Consider the following 25087-nt stretch of genomic DNA (forward strand, 5'->3'; position numbering starts at 1 on the left):
ATTCCCTCTCCCTTCTCTCTCCTCCACCTTCCAATCCCTCCCCTCCCGCCAGAGAGGCACCGCAAGGGGGGAAAGGCCAAAACCCACATTTTTCTGCAGCTGCACAGTCGTTGTTCTGCACTCAAAAGCAAGACAGGAATGTTTAGCAAAGTGGAGCCATCTGGATAAGGCTCTTCCAGGGATATTGAGCACAGGAGACAAAGGACTGTACGAATGCAAAGCATCACGGAGAGAATATGGAGTGAAGAAGAAGACGCTGAGCAAGGCCAGGCCTTTGTCATAACACCTTGGCTTTGGAAAGTGACATTCTCAGGAGAAATACACTTGCAGCAGCCACCTGAGGGGGAAAAAAAGTTGGAAAAAGCTTAAATAAGAAACAGTCAAGGCACTATTGCAGAAACAAGACGTCACTGCAGTGCTTTGAGTGATGCAAGGGCTTATTAAAAGTGCTCACAGAGGGGCTTCCCGTTCACAGGAGAGATAAAAGTGCTCAAATAAATGTGTTAGTGCCCGTATAGCCCTCATATCATAAAAACACAGGTGGAGGGAGAGGCTGGCAGCACATGAGTAAGGATTATGTGCAGAAAACAACCTGTTTGTGCAGGAGATAACAGATGAAAAGTTCTGTGGTGTATTTGGAGACAGCTTGTAGAAAGCATACTTAGGGCAGAAAATAAAATAAGGATAGCGAAGGGAATTGAGGAGATATACCTTAAACTCAAGTGAGGAGAAACTAGAGGGTTTTGGGGGAAGGAAGAAAACCCCACCCTCAGGCCTAGCCAAAAAAAATAAAACAAACTCAGAACAAGAGCATAGCAAAGGGTATGCAGAAAGAGCTTGTTTATTATCTCTCAGCATACTCTCTACACAGACCTGAAATAAGCACGACGGTGAGAATACCAGTGTGGGTCACGCCTCTGCTCTGCCTTGCAATGATAATCCTCCCCTCGGGCCGCGGAGGCACAGATAGAGCCGCTGCCTGAAACACAGTAAAGTGAAGGAAGACCAGGAGAGGAATCCTTCCTGCAAGTAAGAACTTGTCAGCGTGTTTGGACAGAAAATTTCCAGCTTGCAGACAGGTCTCAGCGATGGAAGGAGGGTAACTAAGACAGGCAGTAGATTACACAGCTAATGAGAACGGCAGGGAGGGGAAGCGGGGGGGGAAGAGTGAGGCCGAGGCAAAGCGAAGGCAGGCACTGGAGGAAGCGCAGAATTCCGGAGAAGAGATGCGACACCAGAACGCCCGGTTGTGACAGGGGCGAGGAAGCCGAGGGCAGTGGCTGAGGGGACGGGACGGTCCCAGGGCGGCGGCTCGCGCCCCCTCAGCGGCGCCCTCAGGGGGCGGAGGCGGGAAACGCCTCGCGGAGGCGGGGCGCGCGCTCCCGGCCCCGCCCCTCTGCTTGCGGCGCGGGGGCCGCCGGGCCCGCGCCGCGCACGCGCGCGCTCCCCGCCCCCGTTCCCCACCCCCCCCTCCCGCGCGACGTGGAGGCGGGGGGGGGAGGGGGGGAGGGGGGGAGGGGCCGGCGTTCGAAAAATGCCCGCGGCCTCCCATTGGCCGGGCGGCTCCACCGCGGCCCGCCCCCCCGGCCGCGCGCCGCGGCCACACCCCCCCGCCGCGGCCCCGCCCCCGCCCCTTTGCCCCGCGCCCCCCTCCCCCCACCCCCCCGCCGGTTCCCCCGCCGCCGCCGCCGCCGCCATTAGAGGGGCCGCTTTGTGTCCGCCAGGCCTGCTGGTGAGTCCCCCCCGCCTGCCCGCCCCCCCGGCGCCGCAGCGGGGTGGGGGAAGCGCAGGGGGGGGCGACCGGGCCCGGTAGGCCGGGGGTTGGTGCGCGGGGGCGGCCGGAGGGGCCCGGGAAACTCCCCGCAGCGCCGCGCCCCCCCCTTCCCCCCCCCCCCCACCCCCCCCCCCCACCCCTTCCCGGACAGGCCGCGGTGAGGGAGCGGGGGTGGGAGCTGTCGTGCCGAGTCGCGACAGGCCGCGCGTCCGGCGCGTCCGTCCCCCCCCCCCCCTCCCTCCTCATACCCGGGGAGGCCCCGGGCTCGCCCCCGTCCAGGCCCGAGGAGGCGGCCCGGGCTCTCGGGTGCCGACGGGCCGCGGAGCTGCGGGCGCCGCGGCCGGGCCTGGCGCGCCGCGGGCCCCCGGCCCCTCGTCCTCCCTCACAAAGGAGGGTGCGGGCGGCCGAACCGCCTCTGCCGTCCCGCTGACACCCGGTTAAACACCGGCGGGCGTGCCGTGGGTCGCGGGAGGAAGGTCAGCGGCGGAAGGGGCTGATACGGGTGCGACACAATAAATAATCGCTGTTTATAAACTCAAGAAGTGCCTTCGCTCCCGCGGTAGCCTTCCCGCGTTTTGGTTGCTTGGTTGTGGTTTATTTTTCCTCCACGAACTCACTTCATCAGAGGCTGGAGAAGTGCCGCCACTCGAGTTAAAACCTCTGTCTGAGACTTCAGTGTGGCTCCACTTCCAAAACCAAGCTATTAATCCCTCTCGGGGCTGCTAGAGATGGATACAGGCCTACATGTGAGACTACTAGGCACTTCTGAACTCCTCCCCAAGACCCTGTGGTGGTCACAGCCTGGTGAAGGAATGTTAATTATTCTCCTCCCCGTATTGCACAGGCTTCTCCAGAGAGAAGGCTATTAAATTCCACTCTGGAATGGGACTGTTCCAGAGGGGCTTTCATTCCGGGTTCATTATCCTTATTGCCACTCTAGACAGGGCTTTTTCCATTAAAACCTTGCAAGGGTTTACAGAGAAAAGGAGCAGTGTACCAAAGTCTCAGCGGATGTACAGTGGTGTAGCTCTTGCCAGGCCAGAGGGGCTCCGCCAGCTTACGGTGCCTGAGGACAGCTCCAAACCAGAGACGCGGTTCAGCACAAATCCTTCCCGACTGTATTCTAGCTGTTTTCAGTCACCAGTGTTTGCAAATCATAGGGCACCGCTCAGCCTGTGCTGCAGGAGAAGAAAAGTTAGACAATGTGGGGCTGTGGGTGTGTTCGCTCCTTTTTAAAGTGCAGCAGAGACTGAAAGTTTGATCATATCTGTGGTATTGCACAGGTTGATCTTTTCAGGAGTCTTGGCCACTGACACTTCTCAGTTCTTATCAGGCCTTTTGAGTAGTAGTCTCGCTCTGATTTCATCATGTGACTTTTTTTTGTTATGTTTTGTTTATTTTTACCATAAATAGTATTTTTAGCATCTTCAGGAAATAGTTGGCCAACAGTCTTTGGCAAGCAGCTATCTTACTGAGGTGGGAAAGGGTCAGAAGTACTCATGTTTAGAAACAATGTCATGCTGTGAAGCTTCTCCATGTGAGGGCTGTGCACGGGCGCAGTGAGAGAAGACAAAGGTATCGCGGATGAGTTCAGTTGAAGAATGGAAGTGTTTTGATGGACTGGGCAGGAGAGGACTTGCCTTCCTCAGGAGGGACTTAGAGATTGGTGGGTAGAATGGGAAGTCCTTGGAAGTGAGGAATGCGTAAGGGGAAAAAAGTATACATGATTTCTGTTGTGGGGAAGAACTTGTACGTGCCTTGAAAACATCTACTGGATTTTGCAGCCTTTTTCCCCTTTACCTGCATGTGCCTCCTAATTAATTAGCTCTTGAACACATCATGTACTTTCCTCAGGTATGAGCTGCTTAAATTATTTTTGTTTTCAGAATACCTTTTGTGTTTTCCCTTTCAACAGAAACTGATGTGTGAATCTCTTGTCAGTGTTTTGTTACAAGTGACCCAGGGTGCTCTGAGGATTTTAACTTCCATGAGAGGGAATAAAAAAAATTTTGCATTAATGGACTCTGATGTGAGGTGTGAGTAGATTTTTATATAGGCTGCAAGGAAGTCACAGCTTTTATAATGTATAGTTTTGTACTATAGAATAATAAGTGATGGGTAAATAAGTAATAGTTGGGAGGGAGGGTTTATATAGTGTTTTTAAATTTAATCCATCTAAGGAAGGAGGATATGGCCTATAGAAGTTTCATACCCTGGTACGTAATGTTAGCAGCCTAAATTTTCATTCCAGTGTCAGTGGTTTGTCAAAATTCATAATGTTGGATCCTGGAATTAAGATATTTCATCCAAAGGTATGAAACTTTCAGCAGTGGATTTTCATGTTGGAGTAGTTTGAAGTTTGTGACCTAAACTTGTTCTAAACTTAAAGATGAACCCTGTGCGCTCCAATCTGGGCTATTTTGTTCCTTAGCTGCTTCTGTCAGTGGCAGCATGTGGAGAATATGGATCAAGGATCATACTAGCCAAAAATTGTTCAAAAACTCTTGTCCCACAGAAGTTGTCACTGTTTCAAACCTGAGCATCGGTGCAGAGAGGGATTATTTTTAGGCAGCTCTGCAAGCAAAAATTTTGCTTTGTATTGATCCCTTGGCTGAAGTTTTTGTGAGTTTCTAGGTATGATGGTGGCATTAATTTAAGTTGCTCACTACCTGGCTTTGCCTGTCTGGGGACATGAAAAAAACCTCCTGGGTATAGGAAAAGAAGATAATCCAGGCCGTGTAAATGATCTGCTGTTACTGTCTTCTGTATAGGTCAAAGATTGGTCGAGAAAGAATCTGAAACCTATAGTGGTTTTTATATTGAACTGGCATTCTTGGTGGTGAAGAATAGTGGAGGTGAGGCATGGGCTGTTACTTGTATTTTAATAAACATCTGTTGAGATCGAGCTGACTTTGAATTCTGGTTTTATCTCCTAGTGGAGTTGAGGCGCTGAGCTCAGTCCCAGGTGGGGAGGCAGAGCATCAATTTCACTGTAGTAATGTGCCTTTTTTTTTCCTTGGTTTTTTGTTTGTTTTGTTTTGTTGGTTTGTTTTTTTTTTTTTTTTCAGGGAAAGCAGCATCTGTGTGTGCAGAAGGGCAGTATTTAACTTTTGCTTTGCTCTGGAAAAGTCAACAGAATAGGCAAGGTGTAAGTCAGGTTGCATTTGCAGTGTTTGGAGTCACAGGTCCAAATGCAATGCTGCCTTGAAATGGAGGTGCATCTTTAGACTTAGAAAATCTCCTTTGAGTCTCCGTGTGTAGGAATTCACGTGTTTGGAAACTAGAATCGTAAAAGATTTTCACTGTGCTCCCCTGAACCCCAGTGTACTTGGGATTTGTTGTTCCCCTCCTTAATGCTGTATTGGGAAGGAGCGGATAGAAATAGAAACTGTAACGCTAGTCAGGCCAAAGAATTTCTTGCCTGGCAAGTGGTGTTATTGGATCTTTGTATTGGACCACTATTCTTCTTTAATTGAAACAAGATGGTTTATAATGCTTGTAGCTGCGTGGGGCTCAGATAGCCTGTAACAGATCTCTGGGAGACTCAGCCACGAGAGAGTTGCAAATACAGCCCTTGTAGCTTAATCAGGAGGCACGCAATTGAAAAGTGGGCTTAACTAGGACACCTCCCAGGAAATCGATGCAGCATGGTGGCCGTAAGGATCAGGACAAAGTTATCACAAAACTTGTTGAATGGCAGCAAAAGTGGTGGGAATGCCATTTCTGAAGTCATGCTCAGCCAGATGTGAAACGGGAGTGGATTTCCAAGCAGGTTGCCAAATAGGGATTAGAAATGGGGACTAACTCATATTCTGTATTCAGTAAAGTGTTCTATTCCTCTGCACATTTTTAGGCTGTTTTAAATGACTAAATACTACTGGTCTGACTCAATCAAGACAACAGGCAGCTCAGTGAACTGCAAAAACAAAAGGGAGGTCGGTAAATGCTAGAACACCTTTGTCGCGATCAGCTGAGAACTTTTAACAGATACCTTTTGTAAAACAAATCTGTATCAAAGGTGTTGCTGGATGACACATTCTGTGACAATATAGATACTGAGGGTTTTGGTAAGGTATCTTCTATTTGAGCTGGATTTTTAGGGAAGAGCTTTAAGGATTTCAGAAGTCCAGAAGTCTTGAAAAAGTTGACCAACTTGCAATGTAGAAGGTAATATTTTGGCATGTTTGGTTTGGATTTCCATTTTTGCTTTGTGAAAATACTAACTTTTCCTGTGCTTTTTTCTGCAGCTTTCAAAATATTTACATTTTCTTCTGCTCAATTCAGTTTTAGAAACTAGTAGACAATTGCATGATAATCATTAGTCTGTTCTTGAAATTCAGTTACTTTGCTTTTTAAGCTTTTCTGATAACAAACAGTCATTCTTGCTTGTGTGGATTCTAAGGTTGGTGGTTTTCTATCCCTTGACACCTTGGCTTCAAATCTGCAAGAACATAAAAAGACTTTTTTCTAGCCCCTTTTGACCTGATTTCTAGACCAGTGTTGTGTACTGTATACCAAGTCATGTCTAAGAGCACATCAATCACCAGTGTACGTGTCGTGTAACAGTAAGTGGACACCCGTAAGGGCACAGGATTGGATATGCTTTCTCATTTTTCCATTGCATATTTGTTTTCAGTCTGCTCAGCTTGTGTACACTACCACAAGTCCTTGTGACTTGGTATTTCCGCCAGTGTGACAGTTGGCTTGCCATGTTCAAGACCTGATTTCATCCTGAAATATTTTCCCTTGAATGAGATTGAAGTCTGAGATAAGCTGGAAAAATCTTATGGCCAGCAGAAGTTCAAGGAGTCAGCCAAAATATGCTTCAAATTAATTTTTTTTTTTTTTTAACATTCTTGTGTCTGTTACATTGCTGGAGGGGCTTCACTCTTCTGAAATATTATCCAAAATGTGTGTCTCACCTGAAGCCTCCCTCTCTTTTTTTGTTAGTTGGTTGGGTTTTTCCCCCCTAACACTGTGCTGATAGCTTAGAAGGAAGTTGCTGTAGATTTTCATAATAGTTCATGGAAAGCTACCTGTACCTTTGACTGGATCTTCCATTAGTGGCCACTCCCTGAGCCAGGAAACTGGACACTATCAACCATTTCTGCTCATCTAGAAATCCAGAAATTTGGGGGTTTTGTGCATACCTTTAATTCCTTGCTGAATTACCAGCTTTGAAATAACTAATTCATGATAGCTGGGGAACCTTTGAACCTGTAGTTCAAGTGACCCATAGGAAAATTAGTGTGAGGAGTTACTATCTGTACTTTCAAGCAACATTTTGAAAAGGTTGGTATCCTGATGTTTGTTTCGTTGATGATGTAAATTTTTTTTCTGACAATCGATCAGATTTAAGTGTACCTAAGAGTTACCCAACAAGCAACTTGAAAACCTGCATCCTCAATTCATAGCCTCTTCCCATTTTCTAAGCACAATATTTGTTTGTTTGATGTTTGTGTAAATGCAAAATACAGTTACTACTTTCCAACTGTTTATCATTAAGAGTGATGCTTGCAATCGTGGCTGTGGTACACATTTAAAGATGTCTTGGAATCCCATACACGAAATAAAGTGTCCAGGTAACAGTTGGTTTAGGTGACTTGATTTTTCCATTAAATCTACCATTTTATTTGGAAGGGGGAATGAGAGTTATTCTGCATTACTGTTACAAAACCTTCTAGTCTTTTGCTTTATCCTTTTGAGAACCTAAATTCAGTCTTGTTTGTAGTTGACATTTCACACCCAGTCCCTGAAACTACCTTTGATCCCTCTGAGGAAAGAAATAGGCTAAGCAAGAGCAGTCCTTGAGCTTTGATGCTTTCACAAGGTGGTGCTCATGACTTTGCCCTTGAATATCGATGCTTTGAAGTCAATAGGAGATTGTCATCCTGCCCCTTGGATTCCCTTGGCCTTTTGAGAGGGGATGACCCACGCATGAAAACATGGAGGGAATCAACAAGCTCCTGTTTGGGCCACTCTGAATTTCTGCAGGGTGATGGCTTATTTGCATGTATTGTATAGGCACTGAAGTTATCAATTGTGCTGTGTTAAGGTTCACACTTGAGAGCAAGAAGACTTGAGTAGTTTATACTGTGATCTAAACAAAGGCGTTTTTTAGAACTTGGGGAATTTTAAGTCCATTGGGAGTACTATATTTTCATGCATGTAACATGCAGGTCACACAGTTTAAAAATAAATAAAACCCAGGACCAGGTCACCCACAGTGCAGGCTCGTATGTGTGTGTTAGTAATCCCAGGGAAAGCGTCTTTTGTAGCCCCCAACTGATTTCCCTGAGGATGGATCTGTAATTGGTTGGTTCAGGACTCCAAAATGCTGGCATTTTTTTAGAAGGCTTCAGGCTATGCTTGCTAGAAAAAAAAATACTGATACTGAGCCAAAGCTTGGTGGAATTTTTTTAATTTTTCCTCCCACTTTCCACACTTGAGGGAGGAAGATCCCATAAACTAAGCAAGAAAATAAGTGTTGGGCTGTAGTTCATATGTTCTAATTGACCATTAGTATTTTTTTTCCCATCCTGAAATTTCCTAAGAAAGCTTCATTCATTTGGTTTGTTTTGGTTTTGGCATGTAGCATGTTTTGATTTTTCTGTTTTGTCTCAGAAGAAAACATCCGGCCCTGCCACGCTTGTTTGCATTTCCTGGTGCTGAGGCAGGACTAGTTCACTGTCATTTTTCAGGATGACTGTTGAGTGTCAAAGGAGAAGTCATAGATGGTGCAGAAGCAGATTGACTGCCTTTAGCTGTCAGAAGCACTGCTTTTTGAAGATGGCCAGCTAGATGCATGTTTTTTTAGAGCATCTCCTGCAGAAATGCTGCCTAGTGATGTGTCTGGTTCTCCTGAAATGAAAGTCTCTTGGTCAGTTGGGATGTAGGTGCGTGTACCTGACATGACACTGCACCTACCTGCAGCAGCAGTGGAATTAGTTTATTAATTTACTGCTTTATGATCTGAGGAGGAGATCTTGTTGATACGATGGTGTAGCCTCTTGCATCACTAGTCCTTGTGAACCATCATAGCTTAACACACGTTCCCCTCAGCTTTTCTTTCACTGCCGCTGGTTTCTGAATGGAAACTACTTACACAGCTTGGAGGTTTAACAAAAGTGCTCCGTGCAGATGAGCTAGACTTTGGGAAAATAACTGAGGTAGAGAGAATCCCTCCGATCAATTAGGAGTCCCCACTGCTGAGTAATAAGAGGACGGTATGTTTGGGCAAGAATACGGAATAATTGAGGTGGCATTGATGTGGTACAGAGCATCCACCCCTGCAATGGAGAACGCAGTGCAAAGTGCTGAAACTGTGGTGAATATAGTGCCAAGAGTGATGTTAGGTGTTGGTTCAAGAGGAAGACTGCCTATTAAAAGTGAAAATTTATGGTAAGTGTCCACCTTCTCATCTGAGCAAAAGGAAACATGCAAAATAAGTAGAAATCAGGAGTGTTTGGCTATTTCTCTGTACGAAAGGGAAGAAGGCAATCTGGAGCTTGATCTTTGGATGTAATCGGGGAGATCGGGTCCAGCCCTGGTTTGCTAGAGTGAGGCTTTGCTTTTAAGGTTTTTGAAGGGGATGCTGTGAAGAGGAAGTGAATAAGCAAGTAAACCCTCTGTTTTTCAATGGAAATAGTGGAGCACCTCTCCTTAGGAGAGGGTGGTGTAGGCAGATGGACAACAGGTAAGAAAGGCTGTAGAAGTGTAAAGGTAATAAGGGGTGAGACTTGATGATGGTTAAACTAAGCTGTACCCATGACGGTACATGTGTTCAGAGGAGAGTTTTGTACAGCTTAGATTTTTCTGTAGAAGGTATGGAGATTGCTGTTTTGATGGTTATTTTCTTCTTGAAGGACTCCATTTCTCTTAAGTTGCATGGGGTTTAGTTTGGGAGGGGCATGGTTTGGGTCCTCAGTGTATGTATTTGCTGCTTAACAGATTTAATGGCTTAATTCTTTAGGCTGATAGAAGCTGGATCAATGTGTCAGCTCCTGCTTTTACCCAAAGTCAGTGACTGACTAGTTACTTCAACACCTTACTTTAGGCACAACCTACTTTTTGTTAAGGCTTTCTGTTGTTCTAAAGAGCCTTTTTATTCTTTCAGATATGTTTTAATGGAGCAGGCTGCAGGTCTGGCTTACACCTTTGCCATTTCTGCTACATCCATAGCACTCAAGTGTGCATATGTGTTTTAGCATCTTTGTTGAATGCAAGTGTTGGTTGTCAGTTATGTTAGCCATAAGCTGTAAGTCATTTATCCTTCTTTTCTTTTTAATCATTAGTTTGTTAGATACGTGGACATAGATGTTTTTATTTTGTTAATTTTCACACCACATCTTTTCTGTACTTTAGGTTGACTCCTCACTGCATTGTGAAAACCATTAGGAAAAAGTCCTTGGGGTTAAAACCTGGGGCTCCACAGTGTTACCTGCACTTGGGGCTAGAAATTAATTTAAATGGCGACTGATCTGTCTGAAGCTGAACCCGTGCATCATAAGGCGCTTCCACTCTTAACGGGAGCTCAGCTGATCCACACGGACAAGTTAAGTGAGGTAGGGGCTGGCCCATTCTCCAAGCTTGCCCTTGGATCAGTCCTCAACTTCCAGTCCTACTGAAGGTTACTCAGTACTTTCTCCCCTACTTGTAGGAAACTCGATTGGGAGTCTAATAAACACTGTAGGCGCCTGCCTTCCCGTTCCCTGCTTTCCCTGAGATGTTGTATTTGTCAAAATCCTCAAATGCTCCTCTCATTTAATTTGGAATTGAAAGTAAATTATTTCTTTTATAACTGTAAAATGTGAAACTATTTTCTCTTCGTATGCTTCAAAGAAGCTGATTTGAGTGTTACTGTCTTTCAAAAATTCTGAAGAATCCAAACGTAACCAGAATATTTCTACATATGCTGCTTTGATTTACTTTAACCCCATTTCAAAAATTTTCTGATTCTTTCCAGTATATGTACTGATTTTCATATGCTTTCTATAGAAAGTTGAAGAAGACACGATGCCAATCCGTCGCTCAGTGAATTCTTCTTCCCGGGAAACTGCTCCCAAAAGCAAACCTGCTGAAGGTGAAGAGGTCAAAGCAGGTATGGTAATAATGCTATAGTGGATTGTTAATGTATATCCAAACATAAGCTTGTGTTTGGAAACTCCTGAAAAACCCTACTGCCAAGTTTAAAATATTACTAATGCTTAGCTCCTTTTCATAGGTTTTTCATGGATTATTGGGAAGTTATATTTTACAGCCACTCTTTTCAGTCTGTGTTCATTTGTTTTGTCCTTCATACCCCATGGCAAAGTCCTGACACCAGACATGAAAATAGAGTTAAATATAGTCCCTTTTAAGCTTGCACATTCTTTAGAGTAAAGGTAGAAATTGTGAAGTTTCAGTAGTGTCAGGAAGATGGCTTAAGATCAAAAAGTGGAGTTAATGAATGGAAAAGCTAAGTATTTTTTTTTTTTTCTTTCTTTTCCTGAACAAAAGGATTTTACCACAGTGTGTCATAAAATCTGGTCCAGTACTAATGTGTCTGCTCTTTGCAGCTTCACCTCGGTTTCTCAGAATGTGTCATTTCAGTATTACATTCAGTTAGTTTCACTGACTTTGTCCTCTTTGGTGTCACAAATAAATAAATTACATACAAAACTAACTATTAATACACCATGTATTTTAAATGCACAATGCCTCCATGGGAAAACTATGCACAGGAACGCAGCAGGAGTGCTTAAGCTCCTTCTCAGAGCTTGAGAACATGTCTGCTGCATGGAGCGGTCCTGGTAGACAGCTCTTTATCCAAAAAGTGGGTAATGACAATTTATATGCATCTCATCTAGCAGGCAGCCCAGTCTCTAAGCTATTCTCAGCTAATTATACTGGAATTAATTTGCTTGGTAAGTTGATTTCTGACTGCATTTGATCCTGCTGATGGGCAAGTGCTTCTGCAAATGCATGTGCAACCTAAAGCTTTGCCAAGTCTGGAAAAATGTGATTGAATGGTTAAAATCCTTCAAGTGCCGCTGTGTGTGGTGCAGAAACAGTGGTGTTTGAAGACAATTGGTCATAAAGCAAGCAGCTTGTATGTTTCTGTCCACATTTCTTGTAGAGATGTATGGTTTTGCACCTTTTGGAGTTAAAACCACACAGATGTCAATCTAGGGGGAAATGTTAGTGTTTCAGGGTACTGATTTCCTCCTCCCTTCCCCACCCAGTCCTCTCTGCCAAATGATGAGTGCAACAGTAACTTCTGGAGTTAAAAGGAGATGACTGGGGGGATTAGTTAATTGTGAAAATGCTACATGATGTTGTTTGAAGTTATTTTGGCATTTGATGGCTGATTGCACCTTATTGAAACTTTTTGCAGTAGCTTTGTTCCCTTCTTAAGCTACATTCAAAGCGTATGTTCAAAGAAATTGTCTGATGGGAAATAATTTTGGGGTGCATTCTTTTTTTTTCTTTTTTCCCTCAGCTTTCCTGAAGAATAGAGCTAGTTTTAGGCAGTAACTTGATGTGTTTTCACATCTTTTAGATGCAGAAGTCACCTCTGAGGAATCTGCCTCTGTTGGAGAAGAACAAGAGAATGAAACCCTGCCTGCTGCATCCAGTGAAGCAGAACAGCCAAAGGAACCTGAGAATGAAGTGAAGGGGGAAACAAAGTCCTCAGAAGAAACCAAAAAGGAGTAAGGCTTGCTTAGTGCTGATTTCAAGGATTTGGGTAGGATTCGGAAGAAAGTCAGGTTCTAGAGATAGAAAAGATGGTGGAAGAGATGGGGGAGAATAGGATGGGTCCCTTGAAAAGGTGCTTGTATTTCTCAGGGAGAAGGTACCAATCAAGCGTAGCTGCTGTTCTAGAACATGTGTGAGACTGAATATCAAGAAAGGGTCTCTTTTTTTCTAATAGCAGCATCAAAATATTCTTCAAATTATTTTCAGTGCCAGATGCTCTGGGCTTTTTGTTGTTCTTGTTCTGCTTGTTGACTTGTTTTACAGTGTCTCTTGTCTTACTATTGCTTTGTATTTTTCCTAAGCGAGAAGGATCAGTCTAAGGAGAAGGAGAAGAAGGTGAAAAAGACCATTCCTGCATGGGCTACTCTTTCTGCTAGCCAGCTAGCTAGAGCACAGAAGCAAACTCAGATGGCTGCCACCTCGCGTCCCAAAATGGATGCTATTTTAACTGAGGCTATCAGGGTAAGGAGGAGACACATGTTTTTTTTGTTCATCTGTCACAAAGCAGAATAATTTGTGCACCTAAAATCCACAATTTCAGCTTACTGATGGTACAGATGATAGCGCTGACTGTTAGCAGAAAACTTACTGTGTCAGATGCGTATGCTTCTGCCTGGAAGCCCATGGAACTGAAATGTGAGTCCATGAGGATGATGAGGGGCCCAGTAGCTTATTTCTTTGTTTAGAATTTCCCTCCCGAATAAAGTTATTAGAACCAGCTAAGATGTCATAACCTTGTTGATTGTTGTCATCACTTAATTTGGTGTGCCTTCTGGCCATATTTAACTTGATTTATCCAGCTATTTGATGTGTGCTTTTTTCAGTGTTAACTTATTCTATTTCAGGACAGATGGAAACATTGTAAACTAGCATTCCAAAGTGATGTTGGTCTTCGTTTACTGTATCTCTCCTAGTGGAAGAGGAGACCTGTGCTGTTGTGGTTGTGCTGATGCTCTGCCCTTGAGACTTGGTTCACACATGTTTCCTTCACAGGAGGCCTGGACTCCACCAGCCTTAGTTGCAGGATGGCCTTTCCAGCTGCTATATCTTCAAAATAGGAACTTCAGCTTAAGTTTTTTACTAGTTTACTAATGTCAATCCTTGAACTTCTTAAGAAAAAAAAAAAAAAAATTGTCAACTTGTTCTGACTTAATAATTACTCCTATTTGACATTAGTAAAATGACTTACCAGTTGTGCAGCTTCAGTTTACCAAAAGATGACTGTATTTTGTAGTAGCATGTCGTGTTTATGCTGTTACTTGTAAGTGCTTCAGAATATGGGAGTAGTTGATACGCTCTTGCTGTACTGCTTTTGCGTTGTCTGCCCTTCAGCCACTCTGAAGAGGAAAGATAAGTATTTTGTTAGTTATATGTTATACTCGAGTCATTGTGGGGAAAGGGCCAGCCCTGGCATCCTGTGCTGATGTGCTGGCTTATATGCATGAGTTCAGGCTCGGTTCTTTCAGTCCCACAGCAAGATAACTGCAGTGCAAGTGGTTTCTACTAACTTTTTGCTTCCGTTCCAGGCGTGCTTTCAAAAGAGTGGTGCATCAGTTGTTGCAATACGTAAATACATCATCCACAAATACCCTTCCCTGGAGCTTGAGAGGAGAGGCTATCTCCTAAAGCAAGCATTGAAAAGGGAGCTGGAGAGAGGAATCATTAGACAGGTAAGAGCTGCTTTGTAGAGCAGTGCTGGAGGTGGTATTACTCAATTATATAGGAGTTTCTTAAACTCTGTTAGCAACTCTCTGGGGTGGTCATGTTCTCCCTCATGGAGGCTAATCAACCTCTTTCTCCCCTTTGTTAGGCACAGACAGAATTTCAGCATTGTTCTGTCAATCAGATACTTTGCACGGTTGTCTTTTGTGCAATTTATGACCGTTTCTTGGTGTCGTGTCACACAGCATTGCAGCAGCATGTGTCTTCAGGCTGAGTCCAACAATGTCACTCCTGCAGCAGCATGCTGCTTTTGCCACTGTAATTTGTGCCTGTGATATCTGTTAGGGTCTCCTGGTCAGGAGAGCAGAATAAGTTATTAATGTCTGGCTGTGGTTTCAGATCTTAGTGACATGTCAGTGAGTTCAAATCAGGCTTCTGCCATAACAGCCCATCACCAGCGTGGCAGTGCATTCAAAATCTGTGTGTCGATGTCAATTAGTCTCTTTCAGGTTGTTATTATTCTGAGTTACTTTGTTAAAGACTGAAATGGGCTTTCTTTTGGACTAGGTGAAGGGAAAGGGAGCTTCTGGGAGCTTTGTGGTGGTGTCTAATGCAGGAAAAACTGTTCCAAAAGCCAGAGACAGAAAGGTAAGAGGGATCATTTTAAACAATACTCTGAGAAATCTTGCACTGAAACATGTGTATCATACAAAATGCAGTCTAACCCCAGCCCAAACAGTATTGTCCTCCTTGCTGTATTTTTCCTCCCCAAATACAGTAATTAAAACACCTGTTCCACTAAAATCGGAATCAGCTAGTATGAGAAATTGAAACCAAGTAGAATAATAAAAATCTTAGTTTTAAAATGATTACATTAAACCCCTAGGCTTTGGTTCAGAGGCAGAAAACTGAATAACCATCAAGCTCCTCTTCTGTCTTTACCTGGTAGAGAGAGATGCCTCTCAGGTATTGTAAGAGAGCTTTATGCTATTGCTGTTTCTCTTCTATCTGTTGCATGGAAATATGGAAGACTTCAGTCTTCAGGACTATCAGATGGACATTTTTCCATCAGCTGTAAGGGCAGAGAGAGGAAGAGGAAAATGTCCTAAGGCTTCTGGAAGAAAGATGCTAATATTGGGTGTATATTGTTCTGAGGTAGTAAAATGTGACGTGGGGTTTTTTGAGCCTAGTCCTCACAATTAGTCGTGGTTCCAGCACTGCTGTTCTCCACTCCCTGCTGCGCTAGGTGTAGGAAACACATTTCTAACACTGCAGTTATGAAATGCTTAGCTGGAATTGCCAGTCTCCTCTGGACTTAGACGGATGAACCTAGGTATTATTGTAATGCTTTGGTGCTTATCTCTTGGCTGCTGGGGAGACCAAAAGTCCTAAAACTGAGGGGAACAGTGACACACTCGATACTAGGGCACTGAAGGAATCTAATTGTAGTGTAAATTCTTTTTAAATAGAGCTCACTGGCTTTACGAGAAGTTTGAGCAAGGCACCTGATAACTGCTAACACATCACTTTCCTTGTCTGCAGCATATCAGTGTCTTTGTTCCTAGTTACTTTCCCTGTGTTGCAGAAAAACAAATAGCTTGCTTTTGTTTTCAGTGAATTCAGCTAGCAATCGAGCAGCTGTCTGGGTGAGCAGCACTCTCACCCGTTTTACTGTTTGTAAAGATGCTGTTCAGCATCAAAATCATTATAAACTTCAGCACATTTCCCCAACTGTCTTTTCTGTATAAAGAACAAACCATTTTTTTCCTGATCATCTCCTCCTCATAGTAACAAAGGGATGGAGGAGAATTCAGGAGGGAGCATTGGCTTCAATCAAGATTTCATTCTGTCGTCTGAAGAAAAATGCACTCCTGTTTAGCTTTTCATTTTTGGGAAGATTTGACCTGTGTAAGCAGGTCTTGCCTGTGGTTTTTAAGTTTCATGTCAGCGTGTATCATTTTCACCTGTCCCATTCAAGGGTAGCAGAGGAAAATGTCTATAGAAAGAGGAAGGAAATAATTAAAAATACAGATGTTGTTAAATGCTCGGCAATTTATATTTGTAAAAATTTCCTAAGACAATTTCAGCCAAATTTGCTCACTCTTACTTAAGTTGCTAATCTTTTTAAATTGTTAATTTAAAGAGCTGCCTTACAGAACTTGATTTTCCAGATCTGTGGCCAGAGTCAGGAGCACTTCTCCCCACCTGTACATTGCTAGTTCAGAAAACCCAAAGTTTTAGGCCCCACTGATGCGTAAAAGTATGTGTATTTCAGAAAAGCACTTCCGCTTCGACTGCAGAGCAACAAGTCAAGCTGGAGGATGTCCTGCCGCTGGCTTTCACCCGCCTTTGTGAGCCAAAGGAAGCTTCTTACAGCCTGATCAAGAAATATGTGTCTCAGTATTACCCCAAACTCAAAGTAGATATAAGGTAGGTGCAGGAGTACGCTTTTGAAAGCAGGGTTGCAGAGGAGCAGTGAAGCACAGCCTTCCTCTGGCTTTGCCTCACCGCACGGTGATTCTGTTCAGCATTTCAGCAGGCAGCAGGCAGGTGGTGCTCTGCGTTGCAGAGCCTGCAGGGAAGCTGGAGGAAAAGCTGTGCCTTTTTCTGCATCCCTCCACACCCAATCTTTGTTCCTGACGCCGACATCAGCATTGCTCTACACACCTCCACCCTTAACCAAAACCAGATCCCGTTAGCTGCACAGATGCAAAGGTCTCTCCTTGGGATCTTGTCCCACTTGGTTTTGGATGCTTTAGCTGCCACACGCTTATAGTAATCTTTAAGTTTGCCCATGCGGGGTGGGTCGAGGCTCAGGGAGGAAGCAAATCTAGGAAGACCCTGTGCATCATGTCTTAAAGGGGCTTGTACTCAGTCCCTGGGTTGTCTGCGAGCCGACTGACTCATTGTCCACCGAGTCCAAATGTGCTTTTCAAAATGAGTAAATCCTTCCAAGTGAAACTTGTCTGTTTCTGGATACACGGTGACACCAAGAAAGCGTTGCAGTTGAATTTCCGCTAACGTACGTTGTTATTCTCATCTAATCAGCACTTGCTGACAGATCTCCATTTAAAAAGCCTGTATGTAGGCAGATGCCACTTGTAAGTACTGCTCTTCTCACACTCTGTATGAAGCGTTGTTTCTCTGTTTGTTTTTTAAGCTGTCAGTGCGTGTCAGTAAAGCTTTATCCTCCTGTATTTCAGACCCCAGCTGTTGAAGAATGCCCTGCAGAGAGCTGTAGAGAAGGGCCAGTTAGAGCAGATCACAGGGAAGGGAGCGTCGGGGACATTCCAGGTCAGAGCCAGAGTTCACCTTGTTTTGTTGACTGTACTGACCACAACCCTTGGATCTAAGTTAACGTGCCCTCTCCCCCTCCCAGTTTCATTGGGTACACCTTTCTTTAGCAGCCTGTCATACTCAGGAGTTGTCACACTATGAAGCAGTAGGACTCTTGGTCTACATTTCTGGAGCAGACCCCCCTGCCTTCCTTGCTTAGCGTGCTCCACACGCTGCTTCAGCTCTGACTCACTAGCACAGTAGGGGAGATGGCGGGGTAAGCTTTCCTTTCCATCACTAATTGTAAGTGCAGTAGGTACCCCAGATGTCTGCAACGTCTTTTTCTCATGTCTAAGCCGTAGAAGTCTCCTGGGTACATTTGGTCTGTGGGATGGAGGAAGATCTGGTTTGTTTCCTTCCCTGAGTGATAGGCCTTTAGATTGCCACATCCTTGCAGTGTATCTGGGGACTAGGACAATGTGTTACTGCTAAAAAGCACTGCAGGCCAGTTGACTGAATAGGCCTGTCCTCCCAATTAAGGCTGGGAGAGCAGCGTTCCCTGTGCAGTGTTTAATATAAAACATATCTGTGCTAATGCAGGAGCGCCGACCCACCTGGTGCAGAGGAGCTTGTCCTGACCTGGTTTGGGAGAGTTTTGTCTTGATGCTTTTCTCTTCCTCCTTGGAAAATAGCTGAAGAAATCAGGGGAGAAGCCCCTGCTGGGTGGGACTCTGATGGAAGACGCCATCCTGTCTGCTATTGCGGCCATGAACGAACCGAAGACCTGCTCCACCACAGCGCTGAAGAAGTATATCCTGGAAAACTACCCAGGGACCAACTCCAACTTCCAGGGTAAGGTACCGACCTGCATAAGGCTTCTCTTCTGCGTGCTGAGAGTCCTGCAGCTGCAGATGCGTCTGTGCAGCACCTTTAAGCTATTCCGTTGAGCTTGCCGGGGAACAGACAGCTGCTCGGCTCTTTGTGCTGCAGAGATGCTCAGTGTTTTTAATTCCCATTAGATCCTTTCAGGCCTGACAAAGGCTAGTTTCTGAGACATAATGCATGTTTCTCTTGTCCATAGCACATTCCCAGGAAGGGGGAGTAGCATTCAAGTAGTTTATTGTTCTTAAATCAGCAAGTTGATTTCATCTGTCTCTATTTTCAAAGGCTACAGCTTGGCATAAATGCAGTTTCTAGTTGCTTTTTATTTGGAGAAGCTTCATAGTCTAACTCTTACAAAAATTCTCAAGCACCCCTCTTAGTGATTTGTTTGAGGTCCTTCTTTGACTCTGATTTTTAAAAGGTCAAGCGAGTGAGGAGAGCAGCTAATCCTGTTGTATTTGGGAAGGAATTTGGCATGTCTTTGTTCCCAGGAATGTCACTAGTGTCTGTTTTGACTTTTGCACTAACAGAAGCGATACTAACAGAGTCTTTAAAGCAGATCTTCTAATGGCTTATCTGCATTATTTGGTCTGAGCCCTGATGCAGTTAACCGAGGCTGGAGATCATTTGAAGCAGAATGAGCTCACAGTTGTCTCTTCTAGAGGCAAACCTAAAAGTAGATCAGTTTGTTACTGTGGTGTCACAGTGCTGGTGCCATTCTCAGGGCGCAGGGCCGGAGAGGAGATTGCTGATCCCGCACTCTTCCCCCGGAGACGAAGCACGGCATCAGCACGCTGTTTGACGTAGGGCTTACTGACGTGTGGAGGAGCACAGGTTCCCTCACGACTCGAGAAGCTGCCTGGGGCCTTCTGCCAATTAGAGACTGATGTCAAGTATGTTTTCTTAATCTTGGGGCAGGGAAGAGAGTTTCCAGGCTTACTAAGCCCTTGCACGATTTATTTTCAGGAGCACTGGAAATTGCCCTGGTCCTCCAAGGCCTGTGTTTAGCCAGCCTCCAGTGCTTGTCAGTCTTGCAAGTCGGATAAGGAAGGAAATTTCAGCTTGCAATCTGTTGTTTTCTTTCTCCTTCCATTACATAAGAGGGATTTTGACGATCTCTGGTCTGTTTTAATAGCAACCAGAGGAAGATCCACTGAGGTGTAAAAGCAGGCGGGTACATACCGCAGAGCCAGTGCTCTGCACTCCTCCCCATTTTATACCTCATACTTCTAACTGGACTTGTCTGGAGTCAAATCCTTTACGTGCTGCTACTGATCCTTGGTACCCAGAGTAAAAACGGCCTTATGTTTTATGTGTCATTGGAAGTGTGGGGTTTTAAGGAGTTCTTGAGCTAGGATGATCCTAATGTTGCAACAATAGCAATTTAATGGATACAATCAACTCAATTAGCTGTGTGAGCTCCTCCAGTGCCATTCAAAGTAAAACATTTGAGCAGAGGTAGCCTGTAAGCTGGTGAAGCTATGACTTTGTTCCGAAGGATTCTCTTGCTGTGAAATGTCAGTTCTTGATAAAATCCCGTTTCAGGAGTGTTAAATAGGTGGTTGGAGTGAACACCTTTGCATTCGTCGTACAGAACAGATTCAGATGTCAGTTCAGCCAGCATGTTGCTTTGTATTTTTCCATTTCTCAAGTGAACCTCATTGGAATGCACTTGAGGGCAGGCCTTGCTTTTCCCTTGGTTTGGAGGGAGCTAAATATGTAAATGGTCCCTCTAATTCAAGCTGAAAATGGCTTTAAACTGACTAAACAACTTCAGCCCTTTGCCAGAAACAAAGATCCCCTGTACTTGCACAGTTTTGATTACAGTTCTTACACAGTGCACAATGGAACAGAAAACTGGAATAAAATGTGCATTTGTCATATTCCTAGACCAAATATTTTCCCTTTTTTAAAAAAAAAAAAGAACAGAAAGAACGGGGAAGGATGCACCACATGAAATTTAGAACACGAGGAAGGCAAAATCAGGATAAAGACTTGTTTTAAGAAACACTTTGGAGGACAGTCTGAAGAAAGCAGACTTGGGGTGAATTTGGACAGAAGTAGTTACACGGTGCTGTTGAATGCATTTATCAAGAGGATCCCTTGATCGTGACATCAAAAACATGCACTGTTCTCAACTTCTTTGGAGAATTTAAAGCCACACTTGCTAAGAGTTCAGGAACACACACTTGTATGTTGCTTGAAAATTAACTGTGAGAGGTTTTCCCTCTAAATAAGATGTACTAAAACTTCTAAACACTGTAGTCTAGCTGGGGTCCTACATGTAGCAGCTGCTCTTTGCTGAGTGCAGAAAGAAGCATGAGGTGATGTCTTCATGAGTCTTGAGTCTCCAGTGCTGTGACGTTCCTCTGCAGGTGTCCTGGGCAAAGGAGACTTTATCCTGACTCTCCATCTCTGATTTCAGGGGGCACTGCAGAGAGCAGTACGGTTAGACAAGTGGCTAAAGATAGTAACGCAACCTTTCTCTGATTTTTTTTTTTTTTTACCACAGTGCATCTACTGAAGAGAACCCTGCAGAAATGTGAGAAGAATGGCTGGATGGAGCAAATTTCTGGAAAGGGCTTCAGTGGAACCTTTCAGCTTTGCTTCCCTTATTATCCCAGGTAAAGAGCTTGGTTGTAAAACGATGTTCAAGATAAGTGTCGCGTAGGTCAGCCAGGTATCAGTGCTGATTTTCGTAGGCCAACCTCCTATTTACAGGGAAGTTTCTGGAGGGTTTAATAACTGATGAGCTGCAATGTTGTCACCTGTACTCACTCTAGATAATGACATTACTTGGGTGTCTGACTGTGAGTGGACAACAAGCTGACTTCATTAGCAAGGGAAGCTTCTAAGGGCAATAAAAATATTTGGCTTGGTATTCTCAGGTACTCTGTTGTGATGCTTTTTTTTGCAGGATGGGGACTATTTAAGTGTTCCCATGCTAAACCAAATTCACGGGAGCAGGTAGTGTGGTGATGTTCTTAACGCAAGGATGCTGATAACGAGCAGGACCCAGCTGTTTCCCTTTCTTAGTGCCAATGTGGAGGAGAGGTGGGAGGAGTGAAGATGACCTAGATTAGCTACTGTGAGACTAAACCAGCCTTCCCTCTCCTGCTGTGAGTGCATATTGTGCTGGGCCACTGGAGCCCAGGGATGGTGACTTAGTGTCCCACAAAGAGCCAAATGGCAGCGTAGTCACTAAAGTCCCTGCTCCCCATCTTCTTTTATTTCATACATACAAAGTTCCTCAGTGGTTTCAGCCTGAGTTCAGAGTCACCGAAGTCTGATCGTGTCCCTTTGTTGTCTGCCTTCCTGTGTCTGCACAGGAGGAAGAATGAGGAAGAGAACCGGCGAAAGGGCAGCTTAGGGCTGGGGCATTCCTGGTGACTTAGAAGCTGTTGTACTTCTGCCGTTGCAGAGGCGAAGTAACGTTGGTTTCAAATAGCAGCAAACACAGAAGTCTCGGGGGTATTTCTGGATGAGGCTCAAAGCTGTAACCTGACAGGAGGGTGGGCAGCAGTGCCAGGGGAGAGCCAGGGGTACCCAAGGCTCGCCAGCCTGTGAGTCATATCCTTAGAAGTCAGTCACACTCTGACAAGAACCCTCTTGTAGCCCAGATGTGCTCTACCCAGAGAAGCAGCAGGAGGAGGACTCTGAGGAATCTGATGAGGAAGAGGAGGAGGAATCTGAGGAGGAAGAAGAATCTGAAGAGGAAGAGTCTGAGGAGGAAGAGCCACCACCAAAGAAGAGGTATGGCAGCAGTAGAGATAAGTGGGCTCCATCGGATGAAATAAAAGTGACTGTCACAACTGTAGAGCACACAGGTTTGCCTCTTGGTGTGGTTATTTATCCCCAAGGCTCTTCTTGCTCAGAGGTGTTGGAAGAAGTTTCTAGTTACGCCTTGCTCCAGCAATACGGATCTCCGGATCTCCCCCATTCCATAATTTGAAGCTTCTCTCTTTTTTTTTTTTTTTTTTTTTTTTTTTTAGCTCCAGATGAGAAGAGAGCAGCCTGTATTTATTCTTTGTGTTGCCTTCAGTCTCCTGAAGTCACCTTTTGTGCTTTACAAAAGTGTGGTGTTTCACATGGGACTTTTTGTATTTAGGAAGTGTTTCCGTAGGAAAACTTTTCCCTACAGTATTAATTGCAATTATGTAGCCAGATGTGAAACCTGCCTTACTTAGAATATGGATGTAAAATAAGTGTTGTTCATTAAGTAATAAAATTCCATTTGGAGAGGAGATAGTGCTTAGGTCTCTGAATTGTTCTGACAATTGATTTTGATTCCTTGTCATTATTTGTATTGTTACATGTCTAATGAAGGAGTTTGAAACCTCGCTGGCAGAGCACTGTGGGAATTGAGAAGTGCTTAGCCTGGCGAGATCCACCAGGAGTTCTTGCTCTTTGAGATTTAGCTAATGAAATGTACTGCTGCATAAAGGAACATCCGTGGTAAAGAACAAGGATGCCAAGATCTTGCTTCGTTTATGCCAATTGACAACAGCAGCTCTGCTCTGGGTAGCATTTGTGCCTGCACTGAGATCTTGTGTTGTCTCTCTCTCTCTGACAGGATGCAGAAGAGACCGCCTCCAAAATCACGGAGCAGGGCCCCTCCGATGAAGCGAAGAGAGTCCAAACCCAAGCCAAGAAAAACCCCTGCAGCCCGCCGGGGGAAAGCAAAGCCCCCTCCCAAGGTTAAAACCCCTGCTAAGAAAGCCAAACCAGCAGCCCCAGCCATCAAGAAACCCTCTGGTGGCAGCTCCTCCAAGAAACCAGCACCCAGCGGGAGGAAGGAAGTGAAACCTTCTGCCAAGGGCAAATCCGCCATGAGGAAATCTCTCCGGGCAAAAAAGTAAAATTTTTCCACTGTCAGGGAATCCCATGGTCAAATCCACAATCTTGTTTTATAAGTCAACGTGCATTTGTATTTTAGTTCTGATGCTTAAACAACTTCTTTAATTTTTTTTTTTTTTTTTTTTCTTGAACGATGGGGAAAAAGCTGAAAACTAAATCAAACCAACCCGAGCAATTGTTAGATCTCAGTGCTGTGCCTCGTGCCTGCCCCTCCCCTGGAACAAGTCATCTTTAGTTTCCGCAATAATTTTAGGACTTTCCTAGGACGTATATAATCTGTACATTTTATGGTGTTCCTCTTGGGTTTGGGGGGGGAGGGTCGGCTTTTAAAAATCCTTCGAAAAAGATCCTTGTATCTTTAGACAACAGGAACGGGATGATTGGGGGAATGAGATTTTTAATGGGAAGGTCCAACGGCAGCAGAGTCCTCCCTTAGATCCCCTGCATGACGAGGTCCTTCACGCTTCTGTGAAGCAGCAGCGTACGTACAGCACTGGCACTGAGCCCCGGAGGAGCTTCCTTCTGCTCGGCCCTCAGAGCGCCGGGCTGAGGGGCCGGCACGGTCGGGCCCCCTCAGACCCCCACGGGTTGTTGGAGGTGAGTCAGGGCCTCAGGCAGGGGAGGCTGCGGCGCCTGCTGCTGGCCTGGCGCCAGAGGGGCTCCCCAAGGGGTAGTGCTCCCTTAGGCGGGTGATTTGAATTAGTGTTTCCACACCACACCTGTTACCTTCAAACCAAAATATGTAAGAAGTCTTCTTGAATCCAACTTTGAAATGTTTTTAAGAGATGAAGAGCCTGAGTTTTGTCACCTCTTGTTTACCCTTTTTTAAAGAAAAGTTGGAGAGCTATACAATTGCTAATGTAGAGATGTTGATAAGTGAAGAACACGCAGTTTGCTAAAATAAAGTGAAACTAGATTCCAGGCCCAGTTTGTGTGTCCTTTCTCTTCCTCACCAGTTTTCTCCTCCTGGAAATGCAGAGAGGAGGGAATTACAGTCACCGTGGATTGCTGCAGAGGCAAATCTTTGTTAAAAGTGCCAGCATGAAAGACTGCGGTTGTTTTAGCCTGAGCCCCTGCCAAGCTCTGTAGCTGGACCGACTTACGATCTTTTTCTTCCCCATTTTCTCTGAAGACAAAGGCGAGCAAGAAGAAAGCTCTGGTTGAACCTCTTCTCCCTCTGCCCCCCGTCAGTGGCCAGTGGGGACAAAAAAGACCAGCCGAAGCCTGCCCTCCTCTTGCCCTGCTCCCCAGAGCAGCGCCTGCGTTCAAAACCCGCTCCAGCGCGGCCCCGGCTCTCCCTTGGCTGGGGCAGCGCCGGCAACTTGCACGTGACCTGACAGTCTGTTCCTTTGACAGGCTTTTGGAAAGAGCTTTGCACGTACCGTGCTGAGAGGAGTGGAAATACCTCTAGAAATAAAATGCAAAAATGAAGAAAATAGCCTTCCTGAATTTATTCTTTTCGGTTGCCATTCCAGTGTGCTACGTCTAACAACTGGGAGTTTCAAAAACGCTTACAGAAATGCCCTGAATTGTTCCCAGCCCTGTAACAAGTGTGCAAACAGCAGGTTAACAAAAATCATAGCTGATCTGGAACTGGGAGAGTGAAAGCACCGATCAAAGAGTAATCTGCAGGGATGCAAAGCAATTAGAAACACTGGTTAACGGCTCTTTCCTAGGGCTGCTTGTACCAAAACTGTGGCTTTTGTTGGTGTTTTCCCCCAGGCAGGCTCTAGGTGAGCCAAATGTGAGAGACTGCTTCTCTCAGTGGTAGGATGTCTGTGGGGACGAGGAGCCCTTGCCCAGCTGCAGGGCATCTTGCGGCCTCCCAGGACCGGTGCCCACACCAACAACAACCCCCCCCCTCCCCGTGAGTGTTTGTTAAAACGCTGATCTGGAGAA

The 25087-nt window shown here is 45.1% G+C and overlaps 1 protein-coding gene across 2 annotated transcripts; it reads left to right on the forward strand.

Annotated features, from left to right (window-relative positions):
* Positions 1 to 1609: 1609 nt before the first annotated feature.
* On the forward strand, positions 1610 to 24109 carry HP1BP3 (heterochromatin protein 1 binding protein 3). 2 transcript variants are annotated; one of them, XM_042794477.1, is made up of 13 exons: positions 1615 to 1732; positions 10139 to 10338; positions 10772 to 10874; positions 12315 to 12465; positions 12814 to 12973; positions 14038 to 14181; positions 14741 to 14821; positions 16449 to 16603; positions 17377 to 17467; positions 18142 to 18301; positions 20844 to 20955; positions 21947 to 22084; positions 22905 to 24109. In XM_042794477.1, exons 2-13 carry the CDS (start codon positions 10243 to 10245, stop codon positions 23188 to 23190), a joined length of 1677 nt encoding a protein of 558 aa, XP_042650411.1. In that variant the 5' UTR covers positions 1615 to 1732; positions 10139 to 10242; the 3' UTR covers positions 23191 to 24109. The 2 variants fall into 2 exon arrangements, with proteins under 2 accessions (XP_042650410.1, XP_042650411.1); XM_042794476.1 differs by lacking the exon at positions 10139 to 10338 and having other exon boundaries at positions 1610 to 1732.
* The last annotated feature ends 978 nt before the right edge of the window (positions 24110 to 25087 follow it).

The sequence above is a fragment of the Tyto alba genome, unplaced genomic scaffold (assembly GCF_018691265.1).
Source record: "Tyto alba isolate M040663 unplaced genomic scaffold, T.alba_DEE_v4.0 Super-Scaffold_20000042, whole genome shotgun sequence".
Taxonomy (NCBI): Eukaryota; Metazoa; Chordata; class Aves; order Strigiformes; family Tytonidae; genus Tyto; species Tyto alba.